Here is a 26,752-nt window from a genome sequence, read left to right as displayed (position 1 = left end):
TTTAGAGTCTCTATTTGTACTTTTCAAGGCCCCCCACTCAACCTACATTAATTTAAGTGCGTAAGGTTGAGGAATTGTGAGTTCAGGACGTCCGAAGAGGCCAGTTTCAAGGAAGACAAGAGCGAATACACTCCAAGCAAGAATTCCACGCTCCAGAAAGTCTTCTTTTATTCAATCACAGAAGAAGCTGCTACATTTTTATAGTAAGTAAAGCATTCTATACTTTTAAGCGATTCAAATTAAATCATCTCACTCATTAATCATGTTAGATAGCGAAAACTGGATTCCTTAGAGTTTGTGAAAGGCTGTGTTTCCAAATTTAGTGACATATAAAGAGAATATGAGTGAGTGAATAAGTAAGCGAATACGTGTGAGCGAATAAGTAAATGAATATGAGTGAGCGAATATGAGCGAATAAATGAATATGAATGAGTGAATAAGTAAGTGAATATGAGTGAGCGAATAAGTAAATGAATATGAGTGAGCGAATAAGTAAGCGAATACGTGTGAGCGAATAAGTAAGTGAATATGAGTGAGCGAATAAGTGAATATGAATGAGTGAATAAGTAAGTGAATATGAGTGAGCGAATAAGTAAGCGAATACGTGTGAGCGAATAAGTAAGTGAATATGAGTGAGCGAATAAGTGAATATGAATGAGTGAATAAGTAAGTGAATATGAGTGAGTCAATAAATAAGCGAATACGTGTGAGCGAATAAATAAGTGAATATGAGTGAGCGAATAAATGAATATGAATGAGTGAATAAGTAAGTGAATGTGAGTGAGCGAATAAGTAAGCGAATACGTGTGAGCGAATAAGTAAGTGAATATGAGTGAGCGAATAAGTGAATATGAATGAGTGAATGAGTAAGTGAATATGAGTGAGCAAATAAGTAAGCGAATACGTGTGAGCGAATAAGTAAGTGAATATGAGTGAGCGAATAAGTGAATATGAATGAGTGAATAAGTAAGTGCATATGAGTGAGCGAATAAGTAAGCGAATACGTGTGAGCGAATAAGTAAGTGAATATGAGTGAGCGAATAAGTGAATATGAATGAGTGAATAAGTAAGTGCATATGAGTGAGCGAATAAGTAAGCGAATAAGTGTGAGCGAATAAGTAAGTGAATATGAGTGAGCGAATAAGTGAATATGAATGAGTGAATAAGTAAGTGAATATGAGTGAGCGAATAAGTAAGCGAATACGTGTGAGCGAATAAGTAAGTGAATATGAGTGAGCGAATAAATGAATATGAATGAGTGAATAAGTAAGTGAATATGAGTGAGCGAATAAGTAAGCGAATACGTGTGAGCGAATAAGTAAGTGAATATGAGTGAGCGAATAAGTAAGCGAATACGTGTGAGCGAATAAGTAAGTGAATATGAGTGAGCGAATAAGTAAGCGAATACGTGTGAACGAATAAGTAAGTGAATATGAGTGAGCGAATAAGTGCATATGAATGAGTGAATAAGTAAGTGAATATGAGTGAGTGAATAAGTAAGCGAATACGTGTGAGCGAATAAGTAAATGAATATGAGTGAGTGAATAAGTAAGTGTAGGCCTATATGAGTTAGCGAGTAAGTGAATATGAGTCACTATGAAAGTGGAAGTGAGAGATACGTGAGTGAATATGAGTGACTACGTGATTGAATATGAATTACTTATAGTTATTGTGTAACTTCTGTGTGAATAACTGAGTAACCTAATCAAAAGTAAGTGGATAAATGAGTAAGTTATTCAAAGCGTCCTTAAATCCTTTAGCTACTGTCGCTGTTACTTCTTCTACTCCTCCGCTACACCAGCACTATTACTACTAAGATCTTTGATGATAATATTTCTCTGCTTTAATTAATTTAGCTCAGAAAGAATACATTTATTTAACAGTTATAGTTATTTTATCGATTATTGTCGGTTATTTAACAAAGTAAAACAAGTTTTCAATTAAATATCGTCGGTGGAATTTATTATAGTGAGATGATTCTCTGTGCGATAATCTCATATGAACTTTAAAGTTAGGGAAAAACTGATAAAAACCCAACTTAGGTCCGAACACACGACCTTGCGCGGCCTCGGAGCACAAATCTCACTCGCCAAACGCCAGGCCACTTCAATATTGGCATTTATTTTATTTTTTATTTTATTGGGTTATTTTACGACGCTGTATCAACATCTAGGTTATTTAGCGTCTGAATGAAATGAAGGTGATAATGCCGGTGAAATGAGTCCGGGGTCCAGCACCGAAAGTTACCCAGCATTTGCTCGTATTGGGTTGAGGGAAAACCCCGGAAAAAACCTCAGCCAGGTAACTTGCCCCGACCGGGATTCGAACCCGGGCCACCTGATTTCGCGGCCAAACGCGCTGACCGTTACTCCACAGGTGTGGACTCAATATTGGCATGTCCTCCAAATGTGTTACCACTGTTCTCCCATTTTATTGTTCTTCACACAGTAACAATGTCTTCTTATGTTTCAGATGAAGTGCCATCTTGTCTTTTTGTTTGGAGTAATGGTTGCTATGGTACTAGTTCAGGATACGAAGGCAGCCAAGATCTTGACGCTGATCAGTTTCAACGGAAAAAGTCACTTCTCCATGTTTGAAGTCTTGCTGAAAGCCCTCGCTAAGCGTGGACACCAAGTTACAGTCGTGGGGTTCTTTCCGCTCAAAGATCCCATTCCAAATTACACAGATATCAGTGTTGAAGGCTCTTTGCCCGAAGTAGTGAACAATATGACTGTCGACTTCTTCCGCGGGCTTGGTCCCTTCAATGCTGTTATGATTTTATATAAACTCCACGTTGAAATGTGCAGCATAGTCATGGATCATCCGAATGTTCAAAAACTGATCAGAAGTGATGAGAAATTTGATCTCATTATAACTCAGATCTTCAGTCCAGATTGTTTCCTTGGATTTTCACATCGTTTCAATGCCCCTGTTATAAGCCTCACAACAAGCGTGGCTGTTCCTTGGGGCAATGATCGCATAGGCAATCCTGACCACCCCGCTTACATCCCGAATTGCATCCTTCCTTATACCCAGTACATGAGTTTCAGTCAAAGACTTGTCAACACTGTTCTTACCCAAGTCTTGAAGCTGGCACAGTATTACTATTCTGATCTAACTATTGATGAGTTGACGAGGAAACATCTTGGACCAGACGTGCCTCCCTTATCAGAACTCAAGAAGAACACAAGCCTGATCCTAGTGAACAGTCACTTCACTATCAACATACCACGACCTGCAGTTCCAGCATTTGTAGAAGTTGGAGGAATGCATATAAAGAGCGGTGGGAAGTTACCAGACGTGAGTACAGAATTCCCTTCCTATTTTCTTCAGTATCGAATATAAATGTACACTCAGATTTACTTATGGGTTTTAGAGAACCAAGAGGTTCATTGCCGCCCTCACATAAGCCCGCCATCGGTCCCTATCCTAGGTAAGATTAATCCAGTCTCTATCATCAGATCCCACCTCTCTCAAATCCATTTTAATCCCTATTCATTCACTAGCTGTACCCGTGCGCTCCGCTGCACCCGTTAGAAATAAATATAAAGTAATTACATAATTAAAATAGGACATTTGATCCAGGGAACATTCGTGTTTGATAGAAGGATAAATCGTTTAATATGTTACTTAATTTAAATTGCATCCAAATAATTAAAATGCGATCATTTTAGTCCAGAGACACTCATTTGGTGCAATGACAATTCCTTTAATATGTTTCTTAATTTTTATTACATGCAACCACAGTTTAATGAAGACTGACATCATTTAGATTTAATGTGTATATTTTATTTTACTTGCTATAGGTTTCCATTGAATTACGGTAATAACTTAATTTTAACCCTTGTTTTCTACGTATTCAATAAATGGCGCTTGGCCCACTATGGTTCTGAACCCTTCAAATAACTTATATTATATTATATTATATTATATTATATTATATTATATTATATCAGAAGTTACTGTAATAACATTATAGCATTATGTCCATCTAGAGAAACTACACTTTCCAATGGTGAAATAATAATTAATTATACAAATCGGTTAATATAGCTTCCGATATTACTTCATACAAACACAGAAACATTCTCTGTAGGCTATCTTTCATAGCTTTCGATTGTTACTGTCCAAGGCCCCTTATAGACGAAGTCATTTGTTTTTTAATTCATTACACGGCCTTAGATTGCAGTTATTTTAATTTTAAAACTCATTTATCTCATTAAATATCAGTTTTATCAAATATTTTCAAGGAATAAAACTTATCGCAAATTATTTTTAAAGAAACGTTTGTTATGTAACATTTTTTACAAAAATCAATAATAAGCGAGATATTTCGATTTATTTAATTCAGGCCCCCTCATAACCCCCCTTTTAAATAATGTATTTTGAATGCCATATAGCCTAAAATCTAAGTTGCAATGAACTTAATTTATATTCCAATTTTCATCGAAATCCGTTCAGCCATTATCGCGTGAAAAGGTAACAAACATACATACAGACAGACAGACATACAAACAAAAATTTCAAAAAAGCGATTTTCGGTTTCAGGGTGGTTAATTATATATGTTAGGACCAATTATTTTTGGAAAATCGAAAATTACCAGAAAAATTTCGGCTACAGATTTATTATTAGTATAGATTCATTTATTATATTCCATAGATCTTACATGAGCAATGAAGCTTTAAGATGTGGAACAAGTCAAAATTTTACAATATTACAATTACAATTTTTACAAATTTTTACAATATTTTACAATTTTTACAGTTTTACAATTTAGTAATTTTCTACAATGATGAGGTGAGGTCCGAGGATTCGCCAAAAGATTACCCGGCATTTGCCTTTTGGTTGCGGAAAACCTCGGAAAACCCAACCAGGTAATCAAATCAAAGAGGTGAAATGAAGTGATGCCGAGGACTCGCCATAGACCATCCGGCTTCAGTCCCACGGCTGGGGAAAACCTCGGCCTACCTCCATCTACGTCTCGGCCTACCCTAAACTCTTCTTCCCTCCGGCCTATATAGGCCTACATTTCTGGATTCGTGCTACATGCTCTACCCGTATCAAACGTCTGAATTTAATGTTCCCAATTATGTCGTTACGGCAAATAAGTCTTACTACTCCCTTCATAAATTGCTTAGTTCCAAACTCCTTTCTAGATTTTCAAAATTAAGATGCTACAGACGTGGACAAATTATTAGCAAAATTGAAGATTTTTACAATATATTTTTACAAAATGTGATTATTCAATTTAGACTACAGTTGACATCTTTAGCGTATTTCCAAATTATTAGCAAAATTGAAGATTTGTATTGTATATTTGTAGAAACTTTAACTCTTCAATTTGGACTACATTGGATATTTTTGCATATTTACAAATTATTAGCAAAACTGAAGGTTTTTATTATATATTTTTACAAAATTCGATTCTTCAATTTGGAATACAGTTGACATTTTGGATATTTTCAAATTATTAGCAAAACTGAAGATTTTTATTTTATAGTTTTACAAAATTTGACTCTTCAATTTGGACTGTAGTTGACATTTTTGCTAATTTATAAATTATTAGCAAAATTGAAGATTTTTATTATATATTTTTACAAAATTTAACTCTTAATTTAAACTAAAGTTGACATTTTTGCATATTTCTGTCTATTGTAATGATAGAAATATGCAAAATTATCAACCTAATTATTTATGTTATTATTTTGCTCCTGTTTTTAGATTATTTCTATCTTTATTGGTATGATTTATAATTCCATATTTTACTGGTTTTATTTCTTTTGAGTTGGGTTTATTGTTCTTTCTTTGTTGTACTAGCTGTTCTAGTGAAAATATATGGGAATAAACCTGTAATCTAAATTAAAAAGTCAAATTTTGTGAACAGAATTATCATAAAAATCGTCAATTTTGTTAATAATTTGTCCACGTCTGTATAAAACAATAATCCTACCAACTCTCCTATATTGCTGTGAAACTTGGATATATATATATATATATATATATATATATATATAATCCCTTTTTACTTTTGAGAACAAAATCTTGAGGAAGATTTTTGGTGCCATTCAAGAAAATAACACATGGAGAATTTTGAACAACAGCGAACTAAGGGATATTTATAAAGATCCGGACATAATAACCTTAATAAAAAGTCGAAGACTACGTTGGCTTGGACACGTTCTACGGTATGATGAAGACTCTCTTCTACGAAAAGCTTTCGACTATTCTCCAAGATGTACAAGACCTCTTGGTAGACCTCGTCTCCGTTGGCAGGACCAAGCATATGATAATGTTTGTACAGTGGGAGGACGACAAGAAGATGCAGAGGACAGACACGAATGGCGATATATCGTGAATGAGGCTAAAAACCACTTAGGTTTTGAAATGTCCTAAATTGATTGATTGATTGATTGATTTGTCAGGTGAAATTTCAAATTTCGGGAACAATAATAATAATAATAATAATAATAATAATAATAATAATAATAATAATACTAATAATAATAATAATAATAATAATAATAAAGTTAATAACAAATTTATTGGTAGAACAAAGATGCATATTTTTATATAAAAATTCTCTCTAGCGCACCCGGAAAGAGTATACACTCGTACTCTGGTGGCATTCCACAAAATTCAAACTACTATTGTTGCGTTGGTTTGAGTGTTTTATTTTTCTTTCGCTTCACAAATATACAATAGGCCTATGTGTCTATAACAGGAGCAGAAAGGACATACATACAAAACATACGATGCGATATTCCGAAATTGAAGGGTTCAGAACTATAGTGGGCCAAGCGCCATTTACTAAAACCGTAGAAAAACAACGGTTAAAATGAAGTTATCACCATAATTCAATGCAAACATATAGCAAGTAATATAAAATATACACATTAAAACTAAATGATATGTCAATCTTCATTAAACTATGGTATTCACTTAACTTTAACCCTTGCTTTCTCCGTTTTTAATAAATGGCGCTTGGCCCACTATGGCTCTGAACCCTTCAATTAATCTCTCAGTTCAAAAAAACATTGGCTATAGTTCATTCAAAGTAGGCTTACATATGAGGCGTTCAGAAGTCAACATGATTAACTCCACATTTGGTTATTTTACAGTTTCTAAGTTGGCAATGTATTAAATTGACCATAATTTTAGTGGTCAATGTGATTAACTCCATAGTTCAGTAAAAAGCCCACAGAATGCAATGTTCTTCTTGACTACAACACAGAATCAATTATGTGTATTCAACTTTAACCTTCAATATCTCAAAATCTTTGGAAAAGGAGTTAATCATGTTGACTTCTGAATGCCTCATATACAGGGTAGAAGTGAAATAGTCTTGCAGAATAGCTGATGTTGTATGTAACAAAAAACTACATCGTATTGTGGAAAGTTCATAGTTTTTTTTCAGAAAAAAAAAATGTTTCCCCCCCCCCGAATGTTTAACAGCCTCTTATTCGGTAACTATTGCGAGTAGGATCGTGATTTTTGTCCATATCGATAGGAAAACTAATAAAGAATAATTTATTTCAATGGTGTGGACGGTTTTCGTGTAAATCTAATTTAAAAACCTTTAATTTCAAGCCATTGCACATGCAAGCAGATTGCAACAACATCTTGGCAGAGAGCAGCTCACTTACCGAGACACACAGAGTTCGTTGACCTCTTACATCTGTATCACTATGAGTGTATTAGCGGCGATGTTGCCGGACTTCTGAAACTTCCAGCTTAATTTTCTAATTAACCGTGCATTTAATCACAAAACGTAATATAGGTTCCTATTCATTTAAGTGTACCCTATCGTCCCTTTCAATCTGCAATGTTATTTCACTTCCACCAGGGGCGTATTTTGCTGGCTACCGGGGCTACCGGCGGTAGCCCAAGGAAATTACAAAAGAAAAAGTTTATAATATAACATAATGTAATAATTTTGTATTATTAGTTTTACCATAGTAATTAAAATTAAAGTAATTGTTAGATATATTTTGTGTAATAATAGGGTCAGCGGTAGCCCAAACCCTTTAACCAGTATACGCCACTGACTTCCACCCTGTATTGTACGTGTTTGTTATTTTAATATTGCAGAACTCGCGATTACAGGTCAGACGAATGAAAGCGAAGGTCTGCAGCTGCTCTCGATGCCAAGATATTAGATTACTAAGACAGTCCGCGCTTCACAGCTAATTTTATATGTAAGTTCGACGCCTTTGTTGTGCTCGTAGCGAGGGAATGTGACATCATTGTGCGTGGTCACACAATTTACATGGTTCACAGTATGAAAACATGAGCGTTTCACTGTGGCTTATAATGTTGTTCTTTTTTTTTTGTTGATTATTTTATGACGCTGTATCAACATCTCAGGTTATTTAGCATCTGAAGTGGAGTAACGGCTAGCGCGTCTGACCGCGAAACTAGGTGGCTCGGGTTCGATTCCCGGTCGGGGCAAGTTACCTGGTTGAGGTTTTTTCCGGGATTTTCCCTCAACCCAATATGAGCAAATGCTAGGTAACTTTCGGTGCTGGACCCCGGTCTCATTTCACCGGCATTACCACCTTCATATCATTCAGACGCTAAATAACCTAAGATGTTGATAAAGCGTCGTAAATTAACCTACTAAATAAAAAAAAAGTAGCGTCTGAATGAAGTGAATGTGATAATGCCGGTGAAATGAGTCTGGGTCCAGCACCGTTGGTTACCCAGCATTTGCTCATATTGGGTTGAGGGAAAACCCCGGAGAAAACCTCAACCAGGTAACTTGCCTGACCAGGATTCGAATCCAAGCCACCTCGTTTCGCGGCCAGACGCACTAGCTGTTAATTTCAGATGTGGACTATAGTGTTGTTATAGTAAGAATATGAAATTCTGCCACTTTTTGTTCCAGAGCGGAACCCGGAACTGGTGTTCGTACTCTGTGTGGGGAAAGACGCATTCTATACAGGGTGTTTCAGAAATATTTTGGCAATCCTTGGGTGCATGTTCCTCACACCAAAAGAAGAAAATAAGTTCATACAAACATATGTCCGAAAGTCCTTAGTTTTTTAGTTATTAATGAAAGAACATAACGAAACATCTGTTACATATTGTCAGCTTGGTAGCAAGTGTTGCAACTTTAATCAATTCAGAAACTCATAACAAATGACTGTAGTAAATAAGTATTTTTAAGTTAATATTAGTATACCGGTTTGTATTTTTCTGTATGTGATTTGATCCTGGTTGAGTGGAAGAGAAGGCCTGATGGCCTTAACTCTGCCAGGGAAAATAAAACTATTATTATTATTACTATTATTATTATTATTATTATTATTATTATTATTATTATTATTATTATTATACATAGCCATCTAGGATACAATGGGTGCATCAGTAGACTTGTATCGATAACGTCATTCGATTATCTAACAAAATGAATATTATTATCGGTTACAAACTTAAGTTAAGTTCTTAGATTGTACCTCGAAAAGCGTTGAACGTAAACTTTCATTGTTATGAGATTTTGAATTAATTAAAGTTGCTACCGAGCTTACAATACCTAACAGATATTTCATTATGTTCTTTCATTAATAATTAAAAAAATTAAGCATTTCGGACATATGTTTATATGAACTTCTTTTCTTGTTTTGTTGTGAGGAACATGACCCCCAAAGTTTGTCAAAGTATTTCTGAAACACTCTGTATAAAACAATTCCTCTTTATAGCTTACATCTGCTACAATAGACGAAACTGTAATCTTTTTATAGGATCTGAAAGCCTATCTAGATGAAGCAAAGGATGGCGTCATCTACTTCAGTCTTGGGTCAATGATTCGAAGCGAAACACTTCCTCGGGAGAAAGTTCAGGCCTTCATCGACACTTTCGCAAAGCTGCCACAGAAAGTTTTGTGGAAGATCGACAATATCACTGGCTTGCCACACAACGTGAGGACCTCCAAGTGGCTCCCTCAATACGAAGTACTCTGTAAGTATAATTTTATTAACATAAACGTAAATCAATGATTCCATAGATTGGCTTCTGTGCGTTGCTGTTGTGTATTGTAACCCAGAATGTTTTGTGCGCGCAATGTCTGCCATCATTGTACTATTCCTCTATACAGGGTGATTCACAAAGTTTTAACCCCACTTAGGGAGGACCTTCCTGAGGTCAAATAGAACAAAAAATATTTATTTATTTAAATTTAAATATACAGAATACAGAATAAAGAATAATATAATTACAAACAAACAAGAGAAATAGAAATAAAATAATACAAACAATATAAAACAGGAGATACAGTAGTATTAGCAAAATTTGAGACCGAATGAGCAGCGCTCGTGTTCGGTCGCAGTTCAGATATAATATTAATAGGCCTATAAGAGAATATAAAATAAAATGAAATAGGAAATAGAATTAAAATTACAGTTACAGAAATTATATAATACAATATTAATATAAGAGAAATATAGAAAAAAATAATAATAAATAAGTAAAATAAAATAGGAACTAAAATTTAAATTACAGCGGCAATGGAATTATATAATATAATATTAACACTAGAAAAGAATAATATCGCACGTGAAAAGTAGGACTATATATATATTTCAAAATTATAGAATACAAATATAATAGAGGTTGATTAATTCATACACATAGGCTATACATTTATTTAATCAAATTGAAGATATTAACACGTTTCTAATTTTCTTGTTATATGTTAGTGGGTTACATGTTAGAAGTTCTGGGTGTAATTTAGTTAAAGCATTGTACAACCGAGGGCCAAAATTAATGCTATGCTTTAGACCAGCAGATGTGAGACATTTAGTTTCTATTAATGTTGAATTAATATTTCGTCTTGTGTCATAATTATGTGTCTGTAATACAAACTTATTACGATTTTTATGATAAAATTTTAACAGCGTATACTTAAAATTTGTTCAATATTAAATACATTAAATTCAGAATAAATTAATTTAGTTGGATAATCGAAACGTTTCTTCAAGCAAATTTTAATTATTCGTTTTTGTAGTAAATTTAACGGACTAAGATTAATTTTTGTACTTCCACCCCAAATAATTATACCATATTGAATGATAGACTGAATAATGGCCAAATAAACATTTCGTAGAACTCTAATAGGTAAGTAGCATCGAAGATTAACGAATTTATAAATTGTTTTACGAAGCCTCTTACAAAGATAAGTAATGTGATGAGGCCATTTTAAATTCTGATCAATAATGATACCCAGATATTTTACATACGTGGCTTCTTTCAAAGGTGGACATTTACAACTTTTGGGATCTAAACAATTTTCACTGTGTATTATTAGTCTATATTTATCGCTAAATTTTAAATTTTGAACACAATTATTGTATATAATAATAATAATAATAATAATAATAATAATAATAATAATTTATTTAACCTGGCAAAATTAAGGCCATACGGCCTTCTCTAACACTCAACCAGGAGTAAAACTGCGTTATAAAAAACACTACAAATTTATAAAGTACACTACAATTTTAAACACAAAACTGAATAAGATAATAATAAAATGTAGGCCTAAACAACAAGTAAGTAGAAATCAGACATAATATATAAAGAAAGAAAAAAGCATAATAAAATGTGAACAGCAGGTCAAAATAAATGAGACATACAAAGTATAAAAAATAAGGCAATTATTGATAATAATAATAATGATAAAATAATAATAATAATAATAATAATAATAATAATAATTTATTTAACCTGGCAGAATTAAGGCCATACGGCCTTCTCTAACACTCAACCAGGAGTAAAACTGCGTTATAAAAAACACTACAAATTTATAAAGTACACTACAATTTTACACACAAAACTGAATAAGATAATAATAAAATGTAGACCTAAACAACAAGTAAGTAGAAATCAGACATAATATATAACATACAGAAAGAAAGAAAAAAGCATAATAAAATGTGAACAGCAGGTCAAAATAAATGAGACAAAGTATAAAAAATAAGACAATTATTGATAATAATAATAATAATAATAATAATAATAATAATAATAAAATAATAATAATGATAAAATAATAATAATAATAATAATAATAATGATTTATTTAACCTGGCAGAGTTAAGGCCATATGGCCTTCTCTATCACTCAACCAGGAGTAAAACTGCGTTATAAAAAACACTACAAATTTATAAAGTACACTCCAATTTTACACACAAAACTGAATAAGATAATAATAAAATGTAGGCCTAAACAACAACTAAGTAGAAATCAGACATAATATATAACATACAGAAAGAAAGAAAAAAGGTTAATAAAATGTGAATAGCAGGTCAAAATAAATGAGACATACAAAGTATAAAAAATAAGACAATTATTGATAATAATAATAATAATGATAAAAAAATAATAATAATAATAGTAATACAATACTATTAATATATAAGGGTTAATATCCGAAATGTCTAAAATGTTGGTGAGCTTCAGAATAAATGTTGGGAATCATACTTAAATTGTCACAAATGTGGTAAAACATGTCTGAACAGATTTTTTTTTTTATATTTAGAGTTCTGCATTACAGTTTTAGAATGCCGAAAACGTATATGGCGTACAATTTTCCTTTCTCTATATTTAACTATTACATTAATTTATTTATCACATATATTCCGTATCTTACTTTTCTTGCATGATTTTTTTTTGCCTGATTTCAGTTCCTGCTGCAATAAACAACATTCATTTTCAAAGTTTCAAATGAAAATGACCACCAAGTGTCGGACAGTATAACCACAGTCTAATATATACAGTCACGAAGCTCAATTCGGAGTAAATATGCATCCATAGATAGTTGCTAACCACTAGGATCGCTACTATCGCCTCATTACAGACAATGCGAAATAGTATCTGCACAGTCTATTGCTTCTAGCACCCTCAAAACTCAAGCTTCGTGACCGTACATACTAGACTGTGGTATAACCTTGTATGCGGAAAAAGTGCGTTCAACATCGGCTGAAACCAAGGGCGCATATTGTATTACTGTGTGATATATAAATTAAATTGATTAAGTGCCACATCCCACTTCTAATTCCAACCATATCTGACCGGAGCTGAAGGTCGAAACCGGAGCGCCTGGATGAAAAGCCAATACTCTAGCACTGTATTCACAGACGCGGCTCCTCTACTGGCAAATCAACAGACAGATCCACAATACAACATGGGACATATCTCAACACGTTTCCAGACACACCCTGTACAGTATGTTCTCGGGAACTTTTTCTTCTAGTTTTGACCAATAACAGTTATACAGGGTGTTTCAAAAATACGGGGCATAATTTCAGGTATGTATTTCCCACAAGTAGACAATCAAAATAGTTCATTACAACATGTGTCCGGAAATGCTTTATTTCCGAGTTATGGCCTTCACAACATTGAAATTCGCCGGAACGTTTTTCTTTCCGCAGATCGTTGCCGTCAAAGGAGACATTAAGAGGGCACTCTGACAGTTCATTCCGAGGCGAAGGTTACATTCAGTGTTGTGTAGGCGTTAGACTGTGCGACATGTATTCAAATCAAGAGCTGGCAGAGATACACTTCATGTACGGTAAGGCGGACGGCAATGCTGCGCTGGCTCGTCGTTTGTACCAGGAGAGGTACCCACAGCGACAATGTCCAGATCGGAAGACATTTGTATGTCTCCATTACCGTCTGTGCGAGTATGGAAAATTTAACTGTCCTGGTTTGGGAAGGGGACGACCAAGACCTACAACTCCAGAAGTACAGGAGGAGATTCTAGAGGCTGTGAACATGACTCCTTCTAGGGGCACACGAAGGGTAGCGTTGCAAGTCAATGTTCCTCATACGACTGTCTGGAGACTGTTGAAAGAGTATCAATTGTATCCTTATCATATCTGAGGACATAGGCCTACGCAATACTCCTGGAGTTTGGGATCGTGTTCGCAGGTCAATGAGACATCGATGTGAGGTCTGTATTCAAGCAGGATGTGGACATTTTGAACATCTTCTGTAATGACAACGACCTGCGGAAAGAAAAACGTTCCGGTGAATTTCAATGTTGTGAAGGCCATAACTCAGAAATGAAGCATTTCCGGACACATGTTGTAATGAACTATTTTGATTGTCTACATGTGAGAAATACATACCTGAAATTATGCCCCGTATTTTTTAAACACCCTGTATTACCGGTTGTTCTGTATGGTTGTGAAACTTGGACTCTCACTTTGAGAGAGGAACAGATATTAAGGGTGTTTGAGAATAAGGTTCTTAGAAAAATATTTGGGGCTAAGAGGGATGAAGTTACAGGAGAATGGAAAAAGTTACACAACGCAGAGCTGCACGCATTGTATACTTCACCTGACATAATTAGGAATATAAAATCCAGACGTTTGAGATGGGCAGGACATGTAGCACGTATGGGCTAATCCAGAAATGCATATAGAGTGTTAATTGGGAGGCCGGAGGGAAAAAGACCTTTAGGGAGGCCGAGACGTAGATGGGAAGATAATATTAAAATGGATTTGAGGGAGGTGGGATATGATGGTAGAGACTGGATTAATCTTGCTCAGGATAGGGACCAATGGCGGGCTTACGTGAGGGCGGCAATGAACCTCCGGGTTCCTTAAAAGCCAGTAAGTAAGTAAGTTTTGACCAATAGGCTACCACTTGGTGTGCAAATATGCCATTTCTTCATTTAAACACTCTGAATTTTCTAAGTATGAAGAGTAGGGACCACTTTGAGATATAACTTACCTGTCTTCTTTAGAAGTGCATAGGCCTATTCATGACTGAAGTTATTTTCTTTGCGCTAGGCCATCCTAACGTACGGGCGTTTATAACCCACGGAGGGCAGTTTGGAACTCAAGAAGGCGTGCACGCCGGAGTTCCCATGATAGGAATTCCACTGGGCTTTGACCAGGTATTGAACATCATGAACTACGTCACGAAGGGAGTGGCGGTTGAGCTGGACTACGAATCCATCTCTGAGGAGACGGTGTCCAACGCTCTCAGCAAAGTGCTCTACGACCCCAGGTGAGTGCATATCTCATGACTAGCAACCTGCGTTTCTGTCTCATACTTACTTATGACTTTTAAGGATCCCGGAGGTTCATTGCCGCCCTCACATAAGCCTGCCATTGGTCCCTATCCTGTGCAAGATTAATCCAGTCCCTCCCTCAAATCCATTTTAATATTATCCTCCCATCTACGTCTCGGCCTCCCCAAAGGTCTTATTCCTTCCGGCCTCCTAACTAACACTCTATATGCATTTATGGATTCGCCTATACGTGCTACATGTCCTGCCCATCTCAAATGTCTCGATTTAATAGCTCTCAGCCAGTGACCCAATCAATTCCTTTCTCTTTTCCTCATCAGTTTTAGCATCATTCTTTCTTCACCCACTCTTTCCAACACAGCTTCATTTCTTTTTCTGTCTGTCCATTTCACATACTCCATTCTTCTGCATATCCACATTTCTAGTCGTTTCTCTTCACTTTGTCGTAATGTCCAAGTTTCTACCCACATACAATTCCACACTCCACACAAAGCAATTGACTAGTCTCTTTATTAGTAATTTTTCCAGAGGTCCGCAGAAGGTGCTCCTTTTTCTATTAAAAACTTCCAATAAAAGACAAAATTGTTGGTATTTGCTCTCCAAAATCCTCCACAATTACTTCTCCCGTTTTCCTTGAATATGCATTTCAAAAATAGGATGAATCGCAATATAGCGAACGCCAGTAAGGGAAGTTATCCCCACCCACATGAAATGTGCATTCGACACAACACTCGCTTATCACGTAGAGCCTACATAGGCACAATTTTCGGTTACGTGAGGCACTCGATTTGAAATAGTTTGTTTACTAGGAGAGGAGACTGCAGAGTAGGATGGGAAATATAAACTGCTGTGACCTGCGTCACCTTATCGTAATCGCTAAGGCGGTCAGTGGCGAATTATTAGGAAAGCGCTTGGTTAACGTGAGAGACTCGAAAACTTTTATTCAATTTGGCAAATTAATTCGGCAGCTTTAATCATAAACCTCTTTACTATTTATCCATCAATGAATTGATTTAAATTACAGGCGAGAAATTGCGTAACTAGCCAATAATATCCCATCACGTTGTCTACGTTTATTTTCTGAATATTCTGGCGTTTCTCAAGATTACTTAATAGATTTGCACGTTCTCGACCTAAAATAATTTCAGAAAATCATATTTCGTTTTCTACGCACATTTGATATATTTTTTTATAAATTTCTTTTGGAAATAATATGTACAAACAACATTTAATTCCTCGTACCTTTTAATGCAGCGTGTTTAAGGTATAATGTCGTATTTAGTATACTATGCAAATGTTAAGATCATAAATTTCCTTCGGAATAGTACGAAAAAATAACATTTAATTTGTCTTACCTTCTAATTCAGCATGTTCTTTATGACATAAGGAGTAATGTCGTTGTATATTAAATTTATTAATGCCTAATAGGATTTTCGACCATAACATACATCGTATGTTGTCCCCTTCTAAACAGCAAAAAAAAAAAAAAAAAAAAACTCTTCCTCCCATTTCTCATGAAATAATCGTTTTCTAACGCGTACACACTGCTTTGATAATGCCATTATGCCACCACTGATATTGCTTATGAAACTGATATAGAACATGCCCACGCCTAGGAGCTGCGTGAGGGAGGAACGGGGACTGTGAAGATGTCATTCAGAGCGATAAGTTCTGTGAAGGTCAGTGAGGCACGATGCCCATCCATGACGTAGAGTGTCTGATGAGCTAGTAGGGAAAAGTGGAAGGGGTCGTGGGCGGAGATTCTACGTTCGCTATATTGCTAATTTTCTCAAAACTCGTTCACGAAATACGACAATAATTATACTTTTATTTTGAACTCACTGTCTTAATCCACCTATCAAATGAACCCTATTAACTTGCAGATGACACAAGTATAGTAATTACAGCCAATAACTCCAACACATTCCAATCTTCAAGAGAGGAAATTCTCTTCAAAATATGTGACTGGTTCTCAGTCAATAAATTGGTATTAAATTGTAACAAAACTCACATAATTCAATTTAAATCCTGTGCAAATTCAACCTCGCAAACTTCTAGCGCAATAATTAACAACAGATCCCTATTAGAAACAACGACAACCAAATTTCTTGGCTTAAAAATCGATGTGTTAAATTGGAAAAATCATATTAAAGAAATTACCCCCAAACTAAATTCAGCTTGTTTTGCTATTAGAACTATGCAAAATAAAGTAAATATCAATACCTTAAAAACAATATACTTTGCATACTTCCACTCGGTAATGAGTTTTGGAATAATATTCTGGGGAAATTCCACAGTAACAGTATATTTCTATTACAAAAAAAGAGTAATTAGAATAACAGTAGGTGCCAAATCTAGGGAATCTTGTAGGACTATTTTCAAAAAACTATAAATAATGCCCATCGCTTGTCAGTATATATTTTCATTAATAGTCTTCCTCGTATGTAATCGTGAAAACTTTGTAACTAATTCAACATTTCATAGCATAAATACACGTCAAAGAAATGACTTTCATACTCCATCGGCAAGTCTATCGTGCTATCAAAAAGGAGTGCGTTATATGGCAATAAAAATTTTTAATAGCCTCCCTATCGATATAAAAAATGAAACTCAAAACATAAGATTATTTAGGGCCAAATTAAAGACGTACCTAATTTCTCACGCTTTCTATTCTGTAAGTGAATTCATGACATTCAATAACACTTCATGAAATTGATACTAAAACTATGTGTTGTACTAGTAGACTATATTGTAAATCTCGTCTGTATATGTATTTCATCTAGACTATGGCTATAAATTAAGACTTTATAATAGTACTAGCCGTACCCCTGCGCTCCGCTGCACCCGTTAGAAATAAATATAAAGTAATTATATAATTAAAATAGGACATTTGATCTAGGGAACATTTGTCTTTGATAGAAGGATAAATCGTTTAATATGTTACTTAATTTAAATTGTATTTGCATATTTAAAATGCGATCATTTTGATCCAGAGACCAATCATTTGGTCATAAAAATTAGTTTAGGAAACTAATATACAGAATAGCCTATCAAGTTTTCTGTGCATAAGAAGCTATTTTAATCTTACCTGTTCTCGATTCACTCAGAAGTTACTGTGATAATATTATAGCATTATGTCCATCTAGAGAAACTACACTTTCCAATGGTGAATTAATAATTAATTATACAAATCGGTTAATTTAGCTTCCGATATTACTTCATAGAAACACAGAAACATTCTCTGTAGGCTATCTTTCATAGCTTTCGATTGTTGCTGTCCAAGGCCCCTTATAGACGAAGTTATTTGTTTTTTAATTCATTATACGGCCTTAGATGGCAGTTATTTTAATTTTAAAACTCATTTATCTCATTAAATATCAGTCCTATCAAAATTTTTCAAGGAATAAAACTTATCGCAAACGTTTGTTATGTAACATTTTTCTCAAAAATCAATAATAAGCGAGATATTTCGATTTATTTAATTCAGGCCCCCTTATAACCCCCCTTTTAAATAATGTATTTTGAATGCCATATAGCCTAAAATGTAAGTTACAACGAACTTAATTTATATTCCAATTTTCATCGAAATCTGTTCAGCCATTATCGCGGGAAAAGGTAACAAACATACAGACAGACAGACATACAAACAAAATTGTCAAAAAAGCGATTTTCGGTTTCAGGGTGGTTAATTATATATGTTAGGACCAATTATTTTTGGAAAATCTAAAATTACCAGAAAAATTTCGGCTACAGATTTATTATTAAGTTTTTTGACTTGTTCCATATTCTAGCTGTAAAGCAATGTATGAATACCATGGAATCTCTCATTCCGCAGTTATCGAACAAACGCGAAGCAGCTCTCGGAACTCTTCAGAGATCGTCCACAGTCGGCGCTGGACACGGCCGTCTACTGGACTGAATACGTCATCAGATACCGCGGTGCCCCTCATTTACAAACCGCTGCGGTGGAAATGCCGTTGTACCAGTACCTGCTCCTAGACGTCATCGCAGTACTTCTGTTGTGCGCCATTTTATTTGGAGTTGCATTCTATTGTGGTTTCAAAATAATGTTTAAAATTATATCAGATATTTTGAGACAAAAGAGAGCAGCCAAACATAAGGTTAAGGGTAAAAAAGAGTGATTTACCTTTAACATTCGTAGATTTTAAGACGTTTCTCAAGGTGTTGAATATGTATTTCCCCTCACAGAGTACAAACACTCGTTCCGGGTTCCGTGCTGAAACAAAAAAATGACAGAATTTCAAATGCTTACTGTTTCAACACTATAAGCCACACTATAGTCTCTGAAATACAATTGACAAATCTGAAATACAATTGATGTTTTCTGAAATACAATTGATAAATCTGAAATTGAATTGACTAACCTGAAATGCAAATCATACTATGTGAAATTAAATTGACAAATCTGAAATACAATTGATCTTTTCTGAAATACAATTGATACTATCCGAAATTGAATTGACTAATCTGAAATACAAATGATAATATCTGAAATTAAATTTACAAATCTGAAATACAAATGATCCTTTCTGAAATACAATTGATACTATCCGAAATTGAATTCACTAATCTGAAAAACAATTTATGTTTTCTGAAATACAATTGATACTATCTGAAATTGAATTGACTAATCTGAAATACAAATGATACTATGTGAAATTAAATTGAAAAATCTGAAATACAAATGTTTTCTGAAATACAATTGACACTATCCGAAATTGAATTGCCTAATCTGAAATACAATTTATATTTTCTGAAATACAATTGAGACTATCTGAAATTGAATTGACTAATCTGAAATACAATTTATGTTTTCTGAAATACAATTGAGACTATCTGAAATTGAATTGACTAATCTGAAGTACAAGTGATGTTTTCTGAAATACAATTGATACTATCCGAAATTGAATTGACTAATCTGAAATACAAATGATGTTTTCTGAAATATAATTGATACTATCTGAAATTAAATTGACAAATCTGAAATACAATTGATGTTTTCTGAAATACAATTGATACTATCCGAATTTGAATTGACTAATCTGAAATACAATTTATGTTTTCTGAAATACAATTGATACTATCTGAAATTGAATTGACTAATCTGAAATACAATTTATGTTTTCTGAAATACAATTGATACTATCTGAAATTGAATTGACTAATCTGAAGTACAAATGATGTTTTTTGAAATACAATTGATACTATCTGAAAATGAATTAACAAATCTGAAATACAAATGATGTTTCCTGAAATAAAATTGATACTATCTGAAATTAAATTGACAAATCTGAAATACAAATGATGTTTTCTGAAATATAATTGATACTATCTGAAATTGAATTGACTAATCTGAAATGCAATTTATATTTTCTGAAATACAAATGATACTACGTGAAATTAAATTGACAAATCTGAAATACAATTTATATTTTCTGAAATACAATTGATACTATCTGAAATTGAATTGACTAATCTGAAATACACTTTATGTTTTCTGAAATACACTTGATATTATCTGAAATTGAATTGACTAATCTGAAATACAATTTATGTTTTCTGAAATACAATTGATACTATCTGAAATTGAATTGACTAATCTGAAATACAATTTATGTTTTCTGAAATACGAGTGATACTATCTGAAATTGAATTGACTAATCTGAAATACAATTTATGTTTTCTGAAATACAATTGATACTATCTGAAATTGAATTGACTAATCTGAAATACAATTTATGTTTTCTGAAATACGAGTGATACTATCTGAAATTGAATTGACTAATCTGAAATACAATTTATGTTTTCTGAAATACAATTGATACTATCTGAAATTGAATTGACTAATCTGAAATACAATTTATGTTTTCTGAAATACATTTGAAGAGTTCTCGGGAAAAACGATGAATGTCACAGTTTTGTTAAGGTTGATATCATTATCTAATTCAATGGATCACTACGAAATTTAATGTTGTTCTTATAAAAAAATGATAAAAAGGAGAATTATCACCACGAATACAGTAATCCTTTCCTTTATTTTCTATAGAAACAGCACTACATCTTGCAGTTATAGACTCAATTAGATCATTATCTAATCCTTAACAGAAATGTGACATTCATCGTTTTTCCCGCGAACTCTTCAATTGATACCATCTGAAATTGAATTGACTAATCTGAAATAAAAATGACAAATCTGAAATACAATTGACATTTTCTGAAATACAACTGGAAAAAGTGTAGTGTAATATGTAGCTAATCGACAATGTATGCAATGAAGGGGGAAAAGAATTGGCTACCCTACGCCATTATATCCTGGCCTAGTTGTCTCGTAAGTGTTGGCATGTTGGTATCACTTGTGAGGTTCAGACCTGTCTTCGGACAGTTAACTAAACAACAACAAAAATATAATTTTGCGAATTTCATGTATTAAGCTGATATAGGACAAAGTAGCAAGTTCATATTCACAACGTTAATAATCTAACATTAATAATTTTAAATATTTTTTTTTCTTAGCACTATCGCTTAGCTATAATTCACTATCTGCATCTGGCTAGCGTATATATCCCGCAAAAAACTTTGGAGGAAACTACCACCAGAGTTCATAAATCATGTACGAGACAGTTCAGAATACTAATTAACCTGACAAGACAACGAAGAAAAGAATATAAATGGAAAGTCGATAAGTATTGCCACAGCAGGTTGGCAAATTCGATAGAAAGTTCTAGTGCATTGTAGAACAAGTAGGACGCAAGAAGGCACACATAGACCACCACAACTCTTTCGAATACTGTAAGTAAAATATTATAAAATCAAACCAAAGCAGCGCTGTATAGATATATCAGTATTAATGCCGTTATTGACTGGCATCCTCTGCATCTAAATTCGTTTCTGAGATAGGATCGCTATGTAAATAGGATTCACACATTAGCCTACGGTTATCCATGAGTGAAATTACGAAATTCTTATCTATAAAAGCTAGATTTTTCAAATTTATACCTTAGGTGTATACTAACATAACTAAAGAACTCACAAAATTTGTCCTTGTAGCTCCCATTATTCACAAGTTATGGGAAAGTGTAAATTTTGGGATGGAGGGAGGGGGCGAGGAACTCAAATTCCTTGCGTAACAATTTTATTTTTTTTTTTCGTTTTCATCTTGTTCGCCAGATTAAATAAATAAATAAATAAATAAATAAATAAAAATGAAGTAATAATTGTGAATAGACTCACCACACATATAGTACTTATTTAAATTGCCCTGGGTTTTTACGTAGATTGATTAGATTAGTCTCTAGAATTTTTTAAATATTGTATAATTCTTTTCTTAAAAAAATAAAAAGAAATTATCAAGAAACCGAAAAAAATATATAGGCCCATTGAAATTGAAGGGTTCGGAGCCATAATGGGCCAAGCGCCATTTATTAAAAACGGAGAAAGCAAGGGTTAAAGTTAAGTGAATACCATAGTTTCATGAAGATTGACATCATATTTAGTTTTAGTGTTTATACTTTATATTACTCGCTATATGTTAACATTGAATTATGGTGATAACTTCATTTTAACCCTTGTTTTCTACGGTTTTAGTAAATGGCGTTTGGCCAACTATGGTTCTGAACCCTTCTTGTATTGTATACAAGGTGTAACAGAATAACTATTCCTAATTTTCAGATGTAGTAGAAGCCATGAAATTAAACATTTTTTCTTAATAAAGTAATGTCCAGAAATGCTTTGTTTTCAAATTATAGTGGTATGAAAGAAAAAAAAATAAAGAATCTCAACTGGAAAGTTACCTTATTTACTTTCTATGGTTACAAAGTAACTTCTTTCTATCTAATGCCAGACATTAAGAAAATGGTATTGACAAACTATAGGAACTGTTCAAAATTGCGATCGCCATTGTTGGCACACAAAATATAACGCCGTATGATTGATCAGCGAATCCTTCGAAATATCTGTAGTCGGTTACGAAGATCGTCATAAAATAATTCTAGTAACTACTTCTTCTGCTGTTAGGATGAGTGTTTCGTAAACAATTGATTTATTATGAGCCCAAACACAAAAATCAACTGGAGTCATATCTGGGGAACGTGTCGGCCTAGCAACTGGACCTGCTATCCCTATCCAATGATTCGGAAAATGTACGACTGGCCACTGTCTCGAAGACGTTGATCCAGTCTTGAAAACGTTGTATGGCAAGAAATATGGCGCTAAAAGTGTTGCTCCTCATAGATTCGCTTTGCCCAATTAACATTGTCATAAGCTGCTTCAAATAGCTTGTATGCATGTCTCCAAGTTCAATATTTGTATAGGCCTACCGATGCATTCTAATACCTTACTTACTTACTGGCTTTTAAGGAACCCGGAGGTTCATTTCCGCCCTCACATAAGCCCGCCATTGGTCCCTATCCTGAGCAAGATTAATCAAGTCTCTATCATTATATCCCACCTCCCTCAAATCCATTTTAATATTATTCATTCTAATACCATGAAATTAAATAAACAGATCTCACAGACAATATTTTGTGACATACAACAAACTAACTTCAATTATTATTTCCATGGTAACAAGAACAGCTGAAACATAAATGCAGCCATAATGTGAATGATGAGCTCTGTCTTTTATACGAAGCATTTCCGGACTTAACTTTATTAAGAAAAAAATATTTATTTTCATGTCGTCTATCATATCACAAAATTAAGAACAGTTATTCTGTTACACCCTGTAGAAGTATGAACATCCACGAAAGTCAGTTGTTTCTAAAAAAACATACAAATAAAACTAAATAAAATAGTTCATCAGCAAAGAAATCATATGATACTTTATAAGAAGTAAAAAAAGAAGAAGTATACCGGGTACTTCAGGAGAAAAAGCAAATATTTTAAGGGTCAATAGTATGGACTATCCCGAGTACGAAGTTCATATAAACATGAGTCCAATTTTCAATGGATGTGGAGATACGTATGCTTCAAGCTCAGGATAGACACATGACTTAATGACTGCATTTATTCACTGACGGAAGCTAGGTTACACACTGTACCATCCCCTGAGGTGTCCATATTTCCTTCACTGTCAGATTTCAGATTTCACTTAATTTCACACTGCAACCAAAAGAACGCATTTCAGAAATCCAACAAAATTCCCATAAAAACTTTGACAGTTTCTGATTAATACAGAAAACTGCATCCAAATGTCGTGTCTCAGTAATTTGTTATTTACATCTGCAGTTGTAAACGTTTCGTGAGGACATCCTGTATATGAAGTTACACACCTAAATCTAACATTCACCGAAAGATAAATCGGCTGTAGAGTTCAAGTTTATTGGCCACCAAGGTCCCCAGACTTTAATCATTAACATTAGTCTCTGGGGATGGATAAAAAGGAAGTCTACCAAGAAAAATTAAACAGACGAATCGGTCGTTCGCATTATGAATTCTGCTTTCTCATGGAAGAACGCCAAGAGGACGTCAGAAGAATCATTTGTATATTGCAAAGAGAGTTGAAATGTGTAATTGAAGTCAGAAGCAGAATTTCTGCACAATTATTTTGAACTGTGGTAAATTATTGATTTTTAAATAATCAATAAGCGCAATTAGTCATTTGTCTTTCCTACTTAACTTTGTAAGGCTTTTGTTAACACAACAAATGTAATAGACAAATCATTTGTCTCGCTTTTATAATTTTGTAAGACATTATATATGCAAAATTCAAACGGCCGCATCTCCACACCCAATCAAAATTAGGCACAAGTTTTTATCAATATCTTTACTCGGAATAGTTCGTTTAGTTTGACATTGACATAAATTATCTTTCTATCAACAAAAATAAAACCATAATTATTCCATTCTCATTATCTGAAAAATGTAACAAACCTCCTACATCTATATGAAGTATTAAATTACATAACTCTAATTGTTGTCTTATATAGTGTAAAAGTCCGATTATTAAGGAGTCCTCTGAAGTTAAGTATTTAAGTATAATTTTTGACAATCATTTAAAATGGAACCAACACATTAATTACCTTTGTAATAAATTAAGTAAAATAATATATTATTTTGTTTTATTGAGGAATTGCTTATCAATAAGTTTATTACACACAATATGCTTAACTTTAATTCAATCGGCAATTATGTATCGAATTATACCTAGGATGGGGTAGCTTATTTAAATCCGATTTTAATCCACTTTATTTAATACAGAAGAAAATAATTAAAATATGTCTTCATAAACCTATTGATTTTCCATCTCAAAAATTGTTTTTAGACTTTAATGTTCTTAAAATAAGACAAATTTATTATATTGTATTAATAAAATTCATTCATAATTTTGAATTGTATTCTCATAGTTATGAAACAAAAGGTATGAATACTTTAAGATTGTTTGAACCAAAATACAACACTGCTACAGAATTTAGTCATAGTAGTAATTTAGGCCCAAGAATATATAACAAATTTATATTTAAATATCCTAATCTTGTCAATTCTAATAGTTCTAGTATTAAATTAAAAAAGTTATGAATCGATTTTATAAAAATTGAAAAATTGTATATTTAAATTTATATATTCTTATTGCGTAGTAACATAAGACAAATTGTATTATATACTTCTTAATTTCAATTCAGGAATCCGCCCCTGAGCACGAGTTCTACTCTTTCAGGGGCGAGCTAAAGTTTTTCTGTTTATATTACATTTTATGTTACAATTATTAGCAAAATAAATAAAATGAATAAATAAATAAATTTATTTTATTTATTTTATTTATGTAATGTATATATTTGACCATGTCTATGCATATATTATGCCTTCGACAATAAAAGTTCTATCTATCTATCTATCTATCTATCTATCTATCTATCTATCTATCTATCTATCTATCTATCTATCTATCTATCTATCTATCTATCTATCTATCTATCTATCTATCTACCTACCTACCTACCTACCTACCTACCTACCTACCTACCTACCTACCTACCTACCTACCTACCTACCTACCTACCTACCTATCTATCTATCTATCTATCTATCTATCTATCTATCTATCTATCTATCTATCTATCTATCTATCTATCTATTACCTAACTACCTACCTACCTATCTATCTATCTATCTATCTATCTATCTATCTATCTATCTATCTATCTATCTATCTATCTATCTATCTATCTATCTATCTATCTGTCTGTCTGTCTGTCTGTCTGTCTGTCTGTCTGTCTGTCTGTCTGTCTGTCTGTCTGTCTATCTATCTATCTATCTATCTGTCTGTCTGTCTGTCTGTCTGTCTGTCTGTCTGTCTGTCTGTCTGTCTGTCTGTCTGTCTATCTATCTATCTATCTATCATAAATAAATAAATAAATAAATAAATAAATAAACTACCTACTAAAATATTTAACATTTCTTCCGAAACACGCTGTATATTTAACTCCTATAATCAGTTAAAAACTGCTGAATAAAAACAAATTTAATAAACATATATACTTCTGATTAGATGAGTAAGAAATGATATTTCATAGTCGTCCATACTTCACCATATTATAGGGCAATTTCGAACATTACTCGGCATTCATTTCCTTACAAGAAGATACAGTGCCAATTCGATAGTTATAAATATTAATAACAAATACTCCAAATTCCTATTTGTGGTTCATGTGACTATTTGTTGACTCATGGGAAAAGATAACACACAAATCCATCACACT

The 26,752-nt window shown here is 33.4% G+C and overlaps 1 protein-coding gene across 1 annotated transcript; it reads left to right on the top strand.

Annotated features, from left to right (window-relative positions):
* The first annotated feature begins 71 nt into the window (after positions 1 to 71).
* LOC138716276 (UDP-glucosyltransferase 2-like) lies at positions 72 to 19,307 on the top strand. The gene is made up of 5 exons (XM_069849178.1): positions 72 to 203; positions 2,473 to 3,300; positions 9,742 to 9,958; positions 14,794 to 15,013; positions 18,871 to 19,307. The coding sequence occupies exons 2-5, from the start codon at positions 2,473 to 2,475 to the stop codon at positions 19,175 to 19,177; spliced, it is 1,572 nt and encodes a 523-aa protein (XP_069705279.1). The 5' UTR covers positions 72 to 203; the 3' UTR covers positions 19,178 to 19,307.
* The last annotated feature ends 7,445 nt before the right edge of the window (positions 19,308 to 26,752 follow it).

The sequence above is a fragment of the Periplaneta americana genome, chromosome 2, assembly GCF_040183065.1.
Source record: "Periplaneta americana isolate PAMFEO1 chromosome 2, P.americana_PAMFEO1_priV1, whole genome shotgun sequence".
Classification (NCBI taxonomy): domain Eukaryota; kingdom Metazoa; phylum Arthropoda; class Insecta; order Blattodea; family Blattidae; genus Periplaneta; species Periplaneta americana.
Note: the sequence above shows the minus strand (reverse complement) of the source record. Positions and strands in the feature narration are given on the sequence as shown.

Coding starts and splice junctions, on each gene's coding strand:
- LOC138716276 (XM_069849178.1), top strand. CDS start 2,473: ATGAAGTGCCATCTTGTCTTTTTGTTTGGAGTAATGGTTGCTATGGTA. Junction 3,301..9,741: donor GCGGTGGGAAGTTACCAGAC/GTGAGTACAGAA, acceptor ATCTTTTTATAG/GATCTGAAAGCCTATCTAGA. Junction 9,959..14,793: donor CCCTCAATACGAAGTACTCT/GTAAGTATAATT, acceptor TCTTTGCGCTAG/GCCATCCTAACGTACGGGCG.